The sequence below is a fragment of the Fukomys damarensis genome, unplaced genomic scaffold, assembly GCF_012274545.1.
Source record: "Fukomys damarensis isolate Sample0158 unplaced genomic scaffold, DMR_v1.0_HiC HiC_scaffold_14, whole genome shotgun sequence".
Lineage (NCBI taxonomy): Eukaryota > Metazoa > Chordata > Mammalia > Rodentia > Bathyergidae > Fukomys > Fukomys damarensis.
In genome coordinates, this window is record NW_022900926.1 from 83,068,634 (window position 1) to 83,086,323 (window position 17,690).

Here is a 17,690-nt window from a genome sequence, read left to right on the forward strand (position 1 = left end):
GTCTGTTTTGGAGAAAGTCCTCTGGCTGCTGAGAAGAGTGTATATTCTGTTGTTATGTGGAACACTGTAGATACCTACGAGTTCATTTGTTCAAAGGTTTGAGTTTTTGTCTGGTTGATCTATTTGGGACAGTGGGGTATTGAGTTCCGCCATTACAATTGTATTAGCATTTATCTGAATTTTCATATCCATTACTGTTTTATGTAGTTGGGTACACCAGTTTTGGTGCATATATATTTATGATATCTCTTTTTCTTGGCTTGTTCCCTTAATTCGTATGTAATGACCTTCTTCTGATCAGTCTTGGCTCAAAATCTACTTTATCTGCAAATAGAAGAGCTACCCCTACTGTTGTGTGAAATAATTGTTTTCCGTCCTTTAACTTTCAGTCTTTGAATTTCTTTTTTAGTTAAATGTGTTTCTTACATGCAGTGTATTGTTTGATCTTGTTTCTTGATTTATTCTGTCCACCTGTTTATTTTGATTGGTGTATTGAAACCATTCACATGATGGTTGTTATAACTGTTATGTATTGACTTATCCTTGTCATACTAATTTCCCATTTTTGGTTCCTTTTCGTTTCTGTTTAATTGCTTGCTTTGCTTAGTGGATTCATTTTATTAGGATTTTTTTCTGTGAATTATTGGGATTCACAGGAAGTCTGTGGAATTGTTGTCTTTATTGTACTTTTCTAGAATGTCCTTCAGAAGTTTTTGGAGTACTGGTTAGATGGTTTGATAGTCATGAATTTCTTCAGCTGTTCTTAATCATGGAAGTATGTTATGTCTTTTTCAGTTTAAAAGATAATTTTGTGGGGTACATCAGCCTGGGTTAGATAGAGCTTGTTTTCTTTTAGGGCTTGAAACATTCACTGCCAGCTTTCCTTGACATAAGGGTTTGTGTTGAGAAGTCTGCCATGATTCTGATGGGTTTTATGTTATTTGTTTGTTTTCTCTAATAGCTTTTAGTATGTTTGTTCTGGTGTTGAATTTCTGGAATCTTGACTATTATATGCCTTCGTGTAATTTTGTTTTTTTGAGCATGACTAATTCTGTATGCCTCACTTCTCTGTATTTCAGATTCTTTTTTGATGCTTAGAAAGCTTTCCTGCTATTCTGTAAACTGGTATTTTATGTCCTTTGTACTATCTTCTGATCTTCATTCATTCCAGTTTAGTCTTGTATTAGTTTTCTTTGCATCATCCTGCAGTTCTTGGATTGATTTTTCCTGGTCCCTGCTATTTTTAAGGGGTTCAACTCTTGATCACCCTGCCTCTAGATTCTGCCCTTCATGTTGGTTACCTGTGTTGCCTATACCTTCAGCAGAATTTTTAATCACCTGGATTTCTGTTTTAGTCTGTTTTATAGACTGTAGCTCTTTTTCATGCTGGGAATTCATGCTTTTCATGTATTTCCTAAGCTCTTTTTTTTTTTTTTTTTTTTTTTTTTTTTTTTTTTTTTTTTTATTTTTTTTTTTTTTTTTTTTGCATTTATATCTACTTTAGATTCACTATTTCCTTCATTATGATCATCTTTTTAAGTATGTCTGTTTTGGTTTGTCAAGAGACTGTTTTGTTACTTCCACTGCAATCAATTTGATAAAATTCAGGTGGTGGCTTTTGATTTATTCTACCTCAGTGTCCCTTTGATTTGCTGCGGGTGAGTTGGTGGTTATGGGTTACGTCTTGCTTTTGTGTTTTCTCATTTTCTATTTCTTGGGCACACACATGACACACATGTGTCTGTGTGTGTATTTGTTTTCAGGGTTGAGGCTGGTACATTGCTTATGGTAGGTAGCTTTATTACTCATATCAAGACCTCTTAGGAAATGACTACTTTTAGAGATGTCTTGGCATAGCTGGCTTTGGAGTCTTTTGCAGGTTCATGACACTTCAGTTTATTAAGGGTGAAAGATTGCTACCTGTTTGACCTAGCACCCAGTTCTTTGGAACTGGAGTATAGTATCGTTTGTGGCCCCCAGACAATCTCGATATTGGCATACAAGGAAGATCTATTGATCACAAAAACTGTCACCTTGGCTGAAGTAGTACAATTAGTAATAACAATATCATTAAGCACAGACTGGAAAATGACAAGCTGTGATAACTGTTAATTTGCCACCTTTAACATAAGTATAAGATTAATAGTTATATTAAAAAATCTAAGACAAATCAGAAGATCATATTTAGTAGGCATCCCTTTAGTAGTGGTTTTTACCCTTGAGGGAGAAAATTTAAAAGGGATAAGAGGAAAAAATAGAGAAATGAAAGGAGAATGGAATTAGAAGCAAGGCTAGAAGAAAAAGGAAGATTACTTAAGCCTCAGGAAACTAGCGAAGAAGATAAGGAGAGAAAGAAGGGAAAAGCAGAAACAAGAACAAAGAAAAAAACTCAGTGTTCACACATTTAAAAAAACTGCAAAATTGAAGAAAAACCAAAAAAAAAGAAATTTCTCTGTGATTTCAAGCCTATGGTTATCTTGTGGGGTCTACAGATCTGTGTTGAACAATCCCAGCAAGCTTTCAGTAGGATTAGGGTGGGGAGCTGCTTCTGGTACTTACAAATCCACAGAAGTTCAGGCTAATTCTGGCCTCTGGTCATGGGGTTGGGCCTGACTCATTAGCTTATAAGACTCAGGGTATTTCTTTGCTGGCCTGATTATGGCTCCCTGACCCTGGATGTCTCCCGTGGTTACCCTCACCCAGTCATTATGGAAGTTTAACACTGGGATCCCTAAGACGATCTGAGTGTTGGGTTCAGTTGCTCCCTCTCTAAAATGGCAACTGACCAAGCACTGCCTCCAGAGGACACAACAGAGTCACAGAGCATCTGTTGTAATACATAGCATCCACTGGCATGTTTCTCCCTCAAGGCCTTTGGAGTCCCTTGCTTTCACTGTGTCTGTGTAAATTCAATTTACCTTTTTTTATGCCAGGAGCTGGGAGCCAGGGAAAAAGTGCAGATTGCCCCTTCCTTTTCCTCCATTGAGGTCTGTCTCATCACCTTGTTTGTGAGCTCCAATTTTCCCTTCACTGGGTCCCAAGAATCCCTTCTTTTCTTCTCCAGGTTGTTATTTTCCAGCATATGGATTCAGAGTCTTGGAGAGGTTGATTTCTTGCTGCTTAACACTCCATCGTCTTTTTTTTTCAATTTTTTAAAATACGTTTTACTTTAGAGAGTCCAAGGCTAGAAACTCAAAATGTGACTGTGAATAATATGGGACATTAACCATCTGGTTGCTAATTAAAAATAATAGTTTTCTTAAACAGAAGGATCTTGACTGGGATATTGAACTTCAGTTCTATCCATTCCTTAAAAAATCTACACAGGCAAATTTTAGTTACAGTTACTACCATTTAGCTTGCAAATAAATTGTATTCTTATGATAGTTGCTGATAAAATAGGCTAATCAGAAGTAAACCAGTTGTTAAATTTTACATATATATATATATATATATATATATACATATAAATGTGTAAATATGTCTATATGTATACATATGTATATCGACAAACATTATGAGCAGCTGTCAGATTGCCATTTCTATTCTAAGCTAAAAGAATGCATATTTTCATCAAGATTTGGTCTATGGAATATTTCCAATATAATTCATTGATCTTTCAAAGGAAAGATCTAAAGACATTCTTTAAAAAAGGAAGAAAGTATTTAACAAGAAAAAATTATTTTGTTTATTGGATGGAACATGTATTTAGTAGCTCATCCATTCATATTTTCTCCCTCTATTTCTCTGTCTCTCTTCTTCTCTCTCTTCTTCTCCCTCTGCCCCAAATACCCATACCTGCCGTGAAAAATACAAGAGTTGAGTAGCATGGCCTTTGGGATCCAGCCATGTAAAAAGGGACCCACACGTGGGTCTTCTGACTTACTAAACATTTTTTAATCTGGAGGCATGTTTTTATATACATGTCCTTATTTTGTCTTTAAGTAGGGTTTGAGGTTAAAACTCAACCATATTGAAATGGCTGCTATCAAGAAATCACACAATAATAAATGTTGGTGGGGATGTGGGGAGAAAGGAGCCCTTCTCCATTGTTGGTGGGAGTGCAGACTGTTTCAGCCACAGTGGAAATCAATATGGAGATACCTCAAAGAGCTTGGACTGGAGGTTCCATTTGACCTAGCCATCCCTCTGCTGGGTATCTTTCCAAAATATTTAAAAGAATCATATCACAATGACATATGCGCACCTATGTTTAAAGCGGCACAGTTTCTAATAGCTAAAACTTGGAAACAGCCCATTTGCCCATCAGTTTCTATAAAATGCAATGTTACTCAGCCATAAAGAACGAGAAAATAGATTCATTCATAGGAAAATTGATACATATTGAAGATATACTCCTAAGTGAAATAAATAAGTCACACATCTGTAAATACCGAATAGTTTCTCTGGTGTGAATAAACTGTAATAATACATAAGATCCTAATAAGATTACTGACATGGTGAAATGGGAAGAAAGGGCCTAAAGGTGTAGGGAAGGTAGGATGGGTAGGGGAACGGTAATAAGGGAAAAGAAAAAAATGTGAGATAATGAAAAGGTGGAAATAAAGTGTTTGTAGATGGGGAGGGGAGGAGGGGGTGAAGGGAGGGCAGGGACAAGGCGAAAAAATGAGAACCAAGACCTGTCATGTAGAGGTTACAAGATCCCTACAATGAATGTAACTGTACTTACTGTATCCCTAAAATGTACCAATAAACTCAAAGCTGGAAGAAAAAAAAAAATATTGAGATGTATCAGCTTTAGGAATAATACCCTGAGCTTTGTTGGATTTATTTGATCATCAGAAAGTTAGCATTTGTGCTAAAAGACATTCTGTCCTTCAGATAACAAAATAGTAGCTCTCCAGTCTGGGGATTTAGCTCAGTGGTTCCACCACTTGCCTTGCAATCGTAAGGTCTTGAGTTTGATCCCCAATACCAAAAACAAAACAAAATGAAATAGTTGCTCTAAGCACTATATAAGCACTGTACTTAACAATTAATATATTGTTTCACTTAATGTTTATGACAATTTAGTATAGTAATTTTATTGTTTTCATTTAACAGCTTAAGCGTACGAGGGCTAGAGGAGTTGAAAACTTGTCCAATTTTGCCAAACTAACTAGGAAAGAGAGGGCTGAGATTTTAATCTTCATATATATTTGACTCCACTATGTGATATTCCAAAGCATTAAACTTTATAGGAATATTACTAAAACTTTTTTCTTTAGTATTTCTGTTTAACATGCTGCTGTTAATGTACTTGAATAATCATATATTTTGGTTTCTAGATCTGTTTTGGTTATATTTGTGGTTATCTTTTTTTATGTAATGATATTTTTCTTAGTTATTTGCTTGTCACTGAGACATAGTACCCAGCACCCACAACTAAAAGGAAGAAAGGTTTATTTCAGCTCACACTTTGTAGGTTTCAGTCCGTAGTCAAGTTGCTCCAAGGCAAGGCAGCGTGTCAGAGGAGAGCAGCTCATGGCATGGCAGTAGGATGCACAGGGAGTCAAGGGAGGAATGGAGAGGAGATAAATTCTTCCAGGCCTTGCCCTCAGTGACCTGCCTCCGATAAACTCATCCATGGATCATACCTCTATGATCCCAACTCCTCCCAAAAACCCCACCTCTGAGCACATAGGGCTTTGGAGGGACATCTAGATACAAACCATAACAATGTTGCTGTTTCCCTCTCTGAAAGATATGTGATGGGAAAATATAAGATAAATTAGTGTAGCCCAGTGTTCCCAGATATTCTTTCCCACTGTATTTTAACTCATTTTTTTTCTTATAAATTTAAGTTAATATGTCTGCTGGCTCCCATATTCCTGACTATTGTGTATTCTTGCTTTAGCTATCTGGACCTGAAAGATGGGCTAGTTATTTAATTTGATTGGAGTATGGTACACAAACACACCCTTTAAATAGTGTGTGTGGATTTTCGTTTTCTTGAATTTTTGTTTGTTTTGTTTTTCAATCCTGGGGAATGAACTCAGGTTTTTCATTCTGAGCTACATTCATGTCCTTTTATTCTTTTGAGTCAGGATCTCTTAAATTGCCCAGGATGGGCTCAAGCTTCCAGAGTGCTGGGATTACTGATGTGAGTAACCATACCCAGCTGTAAAGAGAATTATGAAGATGGTTCAAAACAAAGCACTGGTTGAATATAAAAAATGTGAAACTGTACAATATATAACAAATGGTATCTATAATAGACTATAGGCCATAGAAAACCACTCATCTGATTATTGAGCCTACCAGAACTATGGAGAATAGTATTTTAAAGCCATTTCTTTTCATTTTAATTCACAACTATTAAGAGTAAAGTAAGGAGAATTTATTCCCGTTCTTTCAAAAAGAAAAAGAAAAGGTCTAGAATGCCATATTTAATTTCTTTTTGATTTGGGGTAGTGCAAAGAATGAGCATGGACCCACAAATTCAGATCTAGATCTGGACACTTGTGGTATCCACTAAATATGTGTTTCTTTTTCACCTGTCTTTGACATAGAACAGTTGTGTATATCAGAGATTTTGGAGTCATAACTCCTAGCTTCTGACTAAATGGGCTTAGATAAGCTATGTATAAATTCTCAGCCTTAATTTTTGTAAAATGAAGATAAATACTGGGATGGTATGATACATACACAGTTTAACACAAATGAAAGAATATATGATACCCAATAATAGGTTGTCTACATTCCCCAGTCTTCAGTTGCTCTCATTTTCTTAATTGAGTGACTGATTGATTGCGGTAGTGGGAGTGATCCACTGCTTTTGAACTGAACTATATCCACAGCCCTTTAAAAAAAATTTTTTTTTTTTGCTTTTTTTGAGGCAGAGTCTTACTGAGTCATTAAGTTGCCCATGGTGGTTCATACTCCTGATTCTTCTGCCTTGAGTTCCTTTTATGGCTTAATATGTTTTTACTTTTGTGTATTTTACATAATACAATAGTTTCATATCTCAAAACCCTTCAAAATGAACTTTGATAATTACTTTTTTGCCTTGTAGATACAATGAAATTAGTTTGTCATCATTGAATTCAGTAGTGTGTCATGGAATTTAATGAGCCTGCATATAGATTTATATTTTTCACTGTAAATTCACATGTTTGTAATGGACAGAACCTTGCCTTCTTTGACTAAATGAGTTTGGCTGTTAGCAAAGGTAACATCTGTCCTTAAGGTGTGCAGGTACTCAGTGAGAAAAGGTACCAGAACCTGATCTCATTTTCATTTAAGAAATATTTATAGGGACACTGGTGAACCAGGCACTGTGCGGTGCTCTGGGGACATTGTCTCAGCCCACAGTTCATAGACACTTGAAAGCAGATAAACATTAAGTTTAGCAGAATGAGTGTTATCGTATAGTTATGTGTAGTGTACATACTGTAGAATTAGAAAGAAGGTGGTCTAATGTGGGAGTTAGAAAGTTTCCTAGAGGATCCTAAGGTTTGGAATATATTTTAAAGGATAAATGATTAAGAGTGTGAAGGCCTTATCCAAAGCAATCTGCTCATTGCTGTCCTTTACCCATGGATGAGTAACTAAGAGGTTTAGTACACTTTTTCTAAATCCATGTTCTCCTTTTTTTAGTAACCCCAGCATTATTGTGTATCATTACCTGACCTCTCAGTTTCTTAATATTCTTACTGCTAATTAGATTTTCTTTTACTATGTCACCTATGTCCCACAGTTTGTGTTTTTATTTGCATTCTTCCCATCATCACTGACGTTTTCATTTTGCTCTCATCTTCCATGCCCTAGCTTTACACCAGTGTACATTACACAATCCATCATTCCATTACAAATAACCTTTCATTCCTTAACTGTAGCTTGTTTTAAACCTGAAAAGGCCGGTTCCTTCCCCTCTTTCCCCACTCCTACACACAGCTGAGTATTGCTAGAAGAAATTTTTAAAAAAATCATTTCTTTTTTTTTCCCCTATTGGTACTTTTGAAGCAAACAATACAGTTACATTTATCATTGGGATCTTGTACCTTTACTTGATACATCTTGGCTCTTACATTTCCCCCATATCTGTACATTTAGAACTTTAGAACAGTGCTAGTATATAATAAGCTTTAAATATAGTAATTGAGTGAGTGGAATTCTGGGGTGTATCATTTTTGAAATAAATAAATATAGTTATCATCATAAAAGATTAAAGGATATACTTCTTTCTATTTCTTATCCTTTTACCACTCTTAAAGGGTTAAAACTTATGTTCTCTGCCAAGGCTCTGGTTTTTAGAATTACAGCTCTTATAGTCCTATATAAGATTGGATCAAGTACCTAAGTATGACCAAACCTGCTGAATTTGTATACATCTTTCTTCGTTATTAGATCATTTTACCCTTTTGATTTGGATTTCTTTTCTATTCTTTGACTTCCTAACACCATTCAACTATGAAATACCTACATTTATTAAGTAATTGAATTAAAAGTCACTGGGTTATGTAGTTTCTATGTTTCTATTATCAAAATATGTCAAAGTTCAATAAATTAATTTTTTAAAATATACTTTTGGTTGATTTTGGCCTTCTAATCTGAAGATAAGAATGGCTATGATGATTTTAGAATACCTATTCTTTTCTAACTATAGGTTGTACATTGTATAATGGTAACATTCATGTTACCAGAGCCTATTCATTCCTTCATAATTTCAGTTTATTTTTTAGGATGGTATACTAGAAGAACAATTACGAATGTATCTCCACTGTTGTTTAACACTTTGTGAGTTCTGGGAGCCAAACATTACAGTTGTCAACATTCTATGGGAATATTATAGTAAAAACCTGGTGAGTAAATAGAATATGAATTTACTCCAGAAATTTGAAGAATTTGTATACAATATACAGGCTGTTTTTATGACAATTATTAGTACCTATGAGTTTTTCTTGGCAAGTTAATTTTTGTTGAAGGTAGACTGGAGTGAACTGGTATTTGGTATCTTTTTTTTCTCTTGAGAGTATGTATAAACAATGTAGCCAAAATTGTAGCCATAAGTTCTTCTTAATCCTTGTTAATAAATGTTTTCTAATAACTACTGATTACTTAAGACACCTTGAATAGGTACTGACTGGTGCCTGCATATGATACCATCTTGGCATCTGAGTAGATTATAAGCCAGTAGGTATATACACATATATTGTGGGGGAGTGTCAGTACACCATGCAATGCCAGGAGGAGGCATATCTAACCCAGTGTTGAAGTCTTGTGGAAGACTTCATCTGGGTCATAATATTTTAACTTGGCCTTGATGAGAGGGATTTTCCAATTACAGAAGAAAAAGAATGTACAAGCTAAAGGGACAGTATGGACAAATGCACGGAGCTATGGAAAAGCAGTCTTTTCCTATCATGCTAATAGTTCTAAATGATGAGCATGGAGTGGGAAATACCATGCAGCAGATGATCTGACTTTTTAAAAAAATGAGTGGTGTTAGAAAACACTGGGAAACTCATAAAATTAAAGAGCTTTACGGGGTATATCATCCAGATGCTGTGTGGTCCTTGTTTGTGTCCCAGTTTGGACAAACTGTGAAAAACATGGGTAGAACCCAAATTTTGAATGTACCTTCATGTGCTACTTGCTTATATTTTAGGAGCTATATTATAATGGTAGTGTAGTAATATAATTTTTGTCATTAAGATTATTCAATCTTCTAATAAGTTAACAGTGATATTTACAGCCTTCCACTTTATTTACTAGGAAACTAATACTGATTGTCCATCTTTTTTACCTTTAGAATAGTTCCTTCACTGTTTCTTGGCTTCCTTTGAAAGGCCTTGTTAATATCAGGTCTCCTTTGTCTATGCTGGAAATGGTGAAGACTTGCTGTTGTGAAAAACAAGATCAGGAGCTGTCTAAATCCTACAGTAGTTATACCATTTTTCTTTGCATATTGACAAAGGTTATTAAGAAAGCCATGAAGAACAACGGTCCTCATCCTTGGAAACAAGTCAAAGGAAGGTTTGTACAGTATCTTTTTTTTGTCGAGAATGTTCACTGGTATGTTTGGGAAATACTGTTTGTACTGCACTGTTTACTTGTAGTTAGAAAGTCTTTTTATACATTTAAAACGTATTCCTTTATGCAGGATAGTAAAATACAGAACTAGTAGAGGATTTTAGTTTCTAAGTCATCTCATCACTATTGAAGATTGAAAATTTTTTTTTCCCAGTGCTGGGCACTTAAGTTACATCGTCAGCCCTTTTTAAATTTTTATTTTGAGATAGGGTTTCATTAAGTTGCTAAGTTGCTGAAGCTAGACTCAAACTTAATATCCTCTTGCCTCAGCCTGTAAGAGTGCTGAGATTACAGTTCTACAGTACAATTCCTAGGTTTTTTTTTTTTTTTAATATATATTAAGTACAGGACTATTAGAAAAGGATTAGGTTTTTTTTTTGTTTCCCAAACTTTGTAATTCCATTGCATAATATATTTTTAAAGTGATGGAAATTAAAAATCTCCATATCATACATTGGCAAATAATAGCTTTTTGTGTTAAGACAAGCAATTAGTACCTTGAGCGAGAACAAGGTACCAAGCACTAGTACCTTGAGTGAGAATTGACCAGAATGTAGTTAAGACCAGATAACTTTCTCTCCATTTACAAACACTATTTCCATTTTTTCATTTTCTCATATCTTTTTCTTTTTCTTTTGTAAATGGGGAAGGGAGGAGGGAGTGAAGGGAGTACAGGGACAAGGGGAAAAAATGAGAACCAAGACCTGTCATGTAAAGGTGCAAGATCTCAATAATGAAAGACAAGATATTCTCATCTGGGGAGTGTGCTCACTTTTCACTTCTGGTATGGTAAAATACATAGTTTTTAATTTTCTCCTGCTTCTACTTCCTTTTTGTTATCCCTTTTTTCAGCCCTCTTTATGCAATACACCATCATCTACCACTTCTTTATCTTATTTGTTGGGACCTCTCAGCAGGATACTTCTTATTCTAGGCAGGAACTTTTTTTTTATTCATTAAGTTTATTGACTCATTTTAGGTGTACAATATAATGACGTTCATCATTGGGAATTTGTACGTTTACATGATATATCTTGGTTATTTTTATCCCCATTTAGGCAGGGACTTCTTAAGAATCATATTTCTATTTTATTCCCACAGTGAATAAGGTTATGGTGATAGAATACTTTTTATTTAGAGCATACTTTTTTAGAATGGTAGCTTCTTTATTAAACCTTCAATAATTATGTGTTTCAAACAATTTTTATTGTGAAACTGAGCACACTCCTTCACCGCTTGACTAAGTTCCCGGTTCCCAGTGGTCTTGTCATTGTTGTTTTGTTTGCATGTTTAATTTTTGATATTTTATGCAAGATATAATAACCATAATTTTATTGAAAATAAATCATTGGAATTCATTTAGCAGCAAGTCTATTTATTAGGTCAATGCTGTGTCATTCACTGTAGTGGGCATGATACAGAATACAAAGATAAACAGATCTCTGTTTTCAGAAGTGTGTCAGCTCTCCAACAGTTCTTTCTGAATGAATCTGCCCTGGATAAACCAGTTATAAACTTTATAAAATTTAGCAGTAAGTAGGAATTTAAGATGAATTGTTTTTGAAAGCCCTTAGCTGATGAAAGAAAAATACAATATTAAGTTGTTTTAAGTAGTACTGATTCTTTTTTTAATGGAAAGTGTTGGACATTTGAACAGTTTTTCTTTGCAGATAAGGAAAAATGATTCCTTTAGTGATTTCAATTGTCTTAGGGTATAAGTAAAACAAAAGTAGGTGTTTCAAAGGGATGAAGGGAGAAGAGGTTTAAAGAAAAATATTAATATTCATTTAAGGTCTCTGTAAAAGCACATCAAATTGTACCTAAAGGATTACAAAATCTGTTAAGTCAGTTTTCTGTTACTGTGACAAATACCTGAGATAATAAACAAATAAAGAAGAAAAGTTTGACTCACAGTTTGATGGGTTTCAGTCCAAGATCTGTTGGCGCATTGCTTGAGATAAGGCAGCATGTCATGACAGGAGTGTATGGCAGAGTCAAACTACTCACCCTATGCCAAGCGAGACAAAAACAGTGTGGAGGGAGATGGATTCTTCAATCCTGTTTAAGCATATGCACCTAAGACCTCACACCAGGCCTCATCCCTTTACCACCTACCTCCTGATAACACCATGCTGCTGACCACGTCATGGTGACTTTACGTTTAAGATCTAAACTATAACACATTCATTCTTATTTGATAATAAAAATAAAAGAAAGGTATTCAATATCCCAATGACAAGAAAATTTCATATATTCTATGATAAAAACATTTCTGCTGTCCTTCAAGGAAATCCACTACCTCCTTTGGTTCACTTACAATGATGTGCTGTGTTCCTGGGACATTTGAAGTAGCCTATTTTATGAATTTGTTTTCTAAGTAGAAAAAAATGACATTTCACCATCAAAATAAATTAGCTAAAACCTAATGATAATGAGTCAAAGGAAGATTTATTTTAAAGGATGGATTTTTGTGAATGACATAATTTTATTGAAGCAGGGGTTTTTTTGGTTTTTGTTTTATAGGATATATTCTAAATTTCATCAAAAAAGAATGGAAGAACTAACTGAAGTTGGACTGCAGAACTTTTTCAGTCTTTTTCTACTGTTAACAGCTATTGCAGAGGCAGAAGATGTGGCAAGTCATGTTTTAAACCTTCTGAATTTTCTCAAGCCTGCTTTTATAACATCTCAGAGAGCCCTCATTTGGAAAGGTCAGATGGCATTCCTTTTGCTATATGCCCAGAAAAATCTGGATATTGGTGTTTTGGCTGAGAAATTTTCATATGAATTCAAAGAAAAAGCAAAGGAATTCTTGGTATCTAAGAAAGAAGAAATGGTACAGAGACATACTGTCTGGACACTTCTCTCCATCTACATTGATGGTGTTCAAGAAGTGTTTGAGACCAGCTACTGTTTGTATCCTTCCCATGAGAAACTGCTTAATGATGGATTTAGTATGCTTCTTCGAGCCTGTCGAGAATCTGAATTTAGGCCAGTGTTGAGCTTTCTACAAGCTATTCTGGCCAGAATCAGGTATGTTTTCCAGCAATGTATAAATTGATTAATTTCTTTTATATTATCACCTTGTTGATTTTATATTGAAGTTCTCCTTTGATATACTTATAAAACCAAATTATAAAAGGAAGAGTTTGTCTTCCTGCTCAATTGACATACATAATTAGTTTTCAAACAGTTCTTTCAAGCTGTACTTACTCAAAAGAAAGCTTATGTGCAGATTCAAGAACAAAACTAAAATCTGACCTACTCTGTTGCAATTTCAGAGCTGCATATCTGGTACAGTCTAAGAGCCCCTACCTTGTCATTTCTTCCCTTCTCTTAAGAAAGATTATAATTACCAAGACGTATATTATGAATTTTTTTTAAGAAAAATTGTGAGTCCAAATCTGAGATGCATATACTAGTTTTGTCACCACATAGGTAGTTTTGACCACGCTATTTTTAAGATTCTTTAAATTTTTGCTGTGAATTTATCATATAAATTGTATTAAATATTCCTGTTAAATCACTTTATTCTGAAATTAACATAAAAAGTTGTATTCAAGTTGTAAGTAGCAATATGATTTTACTTGAATTCATGCCTCAAGTAAACAGACTACTTTCTTCTTCCTAATATGTTTTATAAAAGTAGCATCTGTTTCTCTGAGATACTTAGAGTGACAAATTTTTCAAATTTTTGAAATTTATTCATTATCAAATTTATTTTGTTAGTAAATTTATCTAGAAATACCTACATTTTTACTACTAATAGAATTTAATGTAGTTTTTATATTTATCTGCTCTTATCAGCTTAAGTTATAAAGGTTTAACCAGAGTTTTTGATCAGTTATTTTTCCCTTTGTTCTCCATTATAAGAGTGTTAAAGCAGGCTGAGGATTTAGCTCAGTAGTTTCACCACCTACCTCACAAGCACAAGGACCCGAGCTCAATGCCCAATCAAAAAAAAAAAAAAAAAAAAAAAAAAGAACCAAAGTATTAAAGCAAGGATTAAGATTTTTTCTTGGTGGATGGATGAGGTGGATAAATAAATTACTAGCCAATTTCGTAAGAAAATCGGGATCCTCTGCATGTATTTTGTCAGCACAATTTATATTTTATACTTTACCCTAATGCTAGCTTTATGTTATTTGTTCATTTTTTTTGAGAAAATTAGAAATTTTTATATTTTCCCCCCAATTTTGGTTTCTCTAAATATATCTGTCTACTGTACAAAACAAGAAAGCAGAGGAGGCTCATCAGAACATTTCTAATGATGAGGAACTGCAGTTCTCCAATGATTTAGGTACATATATTGGCATGTATGTATCACTGTCTTTAACCCATTTTGGAAGATAACAAGAAGGGCAATAGCTAAATTGAGTGGAATTTTATTTTTAAATTTTTAAGGAATCTCTATACTGATTTTGTAATGGTTATACTCATTTACATTCCTACCACCAAAAGAGAAAGGTTTCTCTTTTTCAGTGCACCCTTGCTAGCATTTACTATTATTAACTATTATTTTACTTCTTGATGGTTGTCATTCCTTCTGGAGCAAAATGAAATTTCAGTTTTAATTTGCATTTTCCTAATGGCCAGTCATGTTGAGCTTTTTTGTCATGTATTATTGGCCATTTGAAACTTCTTCAGAGAAGTAACTTATTCATTTCAGTTGCCAATTTCTTTTATTAGGGCTTTTAATTTGGGAGATCTAATTTGAGTTCTTTATATAGTCTAGGTATTAGTCCTCTATCCAAGATGTAGCTGGCAAGGTTTTTGCCTGTTCTGTAGATTGTCTCTTCATTCTGTTGCTTGTTCTGTTGCTGTGTAGAAGCTTTTTAATATTATATAATCCCATTTCTTCTTTCTTACTGTTACTTTTTGTACAATTGGAGTTCTGTTCAGAAAGTCCTTCCCATGCCTATGACTTAAGGAGTTTTACCTACTTTATCCTCTAGCAGGTTGTGTTTCTGTTTTAATATTTCAATCTTTGATCAAATTTTATTTTATTTTAGTGCATGATGAGAGATAAAGAGTCTAGCTTCAATCTTGTGCATGTTATATCCAATTTTCCCAGCACCATTTGCTGGAGAAGCCATCTTTCCTCCAGCATCCAGCGTACATTTTTGGACCCTTTATCAAAGATCAATTGGCTGAATGTGTCTGGGATTTTGACTGCTTCCTCTATCCTGTTCCCTTGATGTACTTTTCTGTTTTTTGAGCCAGTGCCATGCTACTTTTTATCATTGTAACTTAGTAGTATAACTTGAAGTTGGATATTGTGATGCCTTCTGTTTTGCTCTGTTTACCTAAGATTGCTTTTCCTTTTCAGGGTCTCTTTTGGTTTATATGAATTAGGATTGTTGTCTCTAGTTCTGTGGGGAACGTGCTTGGTATTTTGATTCAGATTGCATTAAACCTTGGGCTGGAGATTTAGCTCTGTGGTTCTGCTGCCTGTCTCCTCAAGCACAAGGACTTGAGTTCAATCCCTGGTACCAAAAAAAAAAAAAAAAAAAAAAAAAAATGTTGGCTCAGATTACATTAAACCTCGATAACAATTTTAGAAACATGACCATTTTGACAGTGTTACATTATCCATGAGCATTGTTATCATTCCATTTTCTGATTATCTTTTTGATCTCCTTTTAAAGGTCTTATAGTTTTTGTGGTAGAGGACTTAAACTTCTTGGTTAGATTAATTCCTAAGTACAGTACTTAATTTTTCTTGTTACTATTGAGTTATTGTTTTCCTAAATTCTTTCTTGGTAAGTTCATTCTTGGTGTACAGGAATAATATTGATTTTCTGTGTGTATGTTGATTTTTATATCCTGCTACATTGCTTCATTTTGTTATTAAAAGTCTTTAGGTAGAATTTTTTGAATCGTGTTTGTAAAGAATCATGTCATATCCAAATAATGACAATTAGATTTCTTCATTTCTTGTATATACCCTTTTCATCTCTTTTTCTTGCCTGACTGCTCTGATTAATTTTTGAAGTAGTATATTGAACAGAAATGAAGGTAGTGGGCATCCTTGTCCTGTTCCTGAATTTTTGGTAAACACTTTCTGCTTTTCTCTTTTTAATATGATGTTGGCCTTTGGTTTTTCATAAATAGCTTTTATCAGATTTAGGTAAGATCCTTCTGCACCTATTTTCTTTAGTTTTGTTTTGTTTTGTTTTTTTTTTATCATGAATGGGTGTTGGATTTTGTCAAAAGCTTTTTTTGTATCTACTGAATGCTGATCATGAGATATTTGACCTTGCTTCTGTTTATGTGGTAGATTATATTTATTGATTTGCATATGTTGAACCATTGTTGCATTCCTTGGTCATGATATATGATCCTTCTGATAATTTGTTACATCCTATTTGCCAATATGTTGAGGAATTTTACATCTGTGTTCATTGAAAAGATACAGTTTTCTTTTTATCTGACTTACTCCAAGCTGGCTTCCAGGAATGAGTATGGAAGCTTTCCTTGCCTTTCACTTGCATTGAAGAGTTTGAGGCATATTAACATTATAACCTCCTTGAAGGTCTTATAGAATTCAGCGTTGATTTTGTCAGGTCCTGAGCTTTTCTTAGTTGGTAGGTTTTTTATTACTGCCCCAGTTTCATTGCCTTATGTTAAATTGCTCAGAACTTGTATGTTTTCTTCAGTTTATTTTATGTTTTGTTCAGTTCAGGTAATCCATTAGTGTCTAGTAATCTGTCCCTTCAAATTTTTCCAATTTGTTGGGATACAGTTTTTCGTAGTAGTTATTATCTTCTGAAATTTGATGATAATCCATAAGGATTTTACCTTTTTCATTTCTACTTGCTATGATGTGTGGCTTTTCTTTCCCTCTTTTGGTAAATTTGGCTAATGGTTTGTCTGTTTTGGTTTTCATTTGAAGAACTAGCTCTTGGATTTGTTGATGCTTTATAGTATTGTTTTAGTCTCAATTTCATTAATTTCCATTCTTATCTTTATGATTTCCCTCCTCAAACTAGGGTTGCATTGGACTATTGTTTTTCAAGTATCTTGAGTTTCATCATTACGTTATTTATTTTAGCTTGCTCTGCTTTTCTAGTGTATTGACTGCAATAAACTTAACTCTTAAGACAGCTTTCCTTATGTCCCATGGGCTCTGGTGTGCTGTAGTGGCATTGTCATTTAATTAAAAAACTGTTTAAGTTCCTCCTTGATTTTTGTGATCCATTGAATGTTCATTATTCTGTTAGTTTCCAAGTGTTTATAAATTTTCTGTGGTTTCTTTTGTAATTGATTTCTAGTTTCAGTATACAATGATCTGGTGGCATGCATGGGGTGATTTTAATTATTTTGAAATGTATTTAATCAGGCTTTGTGAGCTATTATGCATATTTTGGAGAAAGTTCCATGTACTGCTGAGATGAATGTGTATTTTGTTGTGGTCAGGTAGAACATTCTGTAGATATGTTAGGTGTACTTGTTTGAAGCTCTCATATTTCTTTGTTGATTTTTGTTTGTTTGTTTAGTTGATACACTTTGGAAATTAGGATATTGAGGTAACCTACTGTGATTTTATGGGTGCTTATTTGATCTTTTATGTCCAGCAGAATTTGTATTATGAAGTCAAGTGCTCCACAATTCCATGTATATATATTTACAATTGTTAATCTTTTCCTGTTGAA

At 34.1% G+C, this 17,690-nt stretch overlaps 1 protein-coding gene across 2 annotated transcripts in view; it reads left to right on the plus strand.

Annotated features, from left to right (window-relative positions):
- Nucleotides 1-17,690, plus strand: part of Mms22l (MMS22 like, DNA repair protein) — a 125,229-nt gene that overhangs the window by 38,927 nt on the left and 68,612 nt on the right. For both annotated transcript variants that reach the window (XM_010637365.2, XM_010637366.2), the window contains exons 12-14: nt 8,685-8,804; nt 9,755-9,978; nt 12,559-13,068. In XM_010637365.2, the coding sequence (XP_010635667.1) occupies nt 8,685-8,804; nt 9,755-9,978; nt 12,559-13,068 (854 nt within the window). The remainder of the gene's footprint in view (nt 1-8,684; nt 8,805-9,754; nt 9,979-12,558; nt 13,069-17,690) is intronic.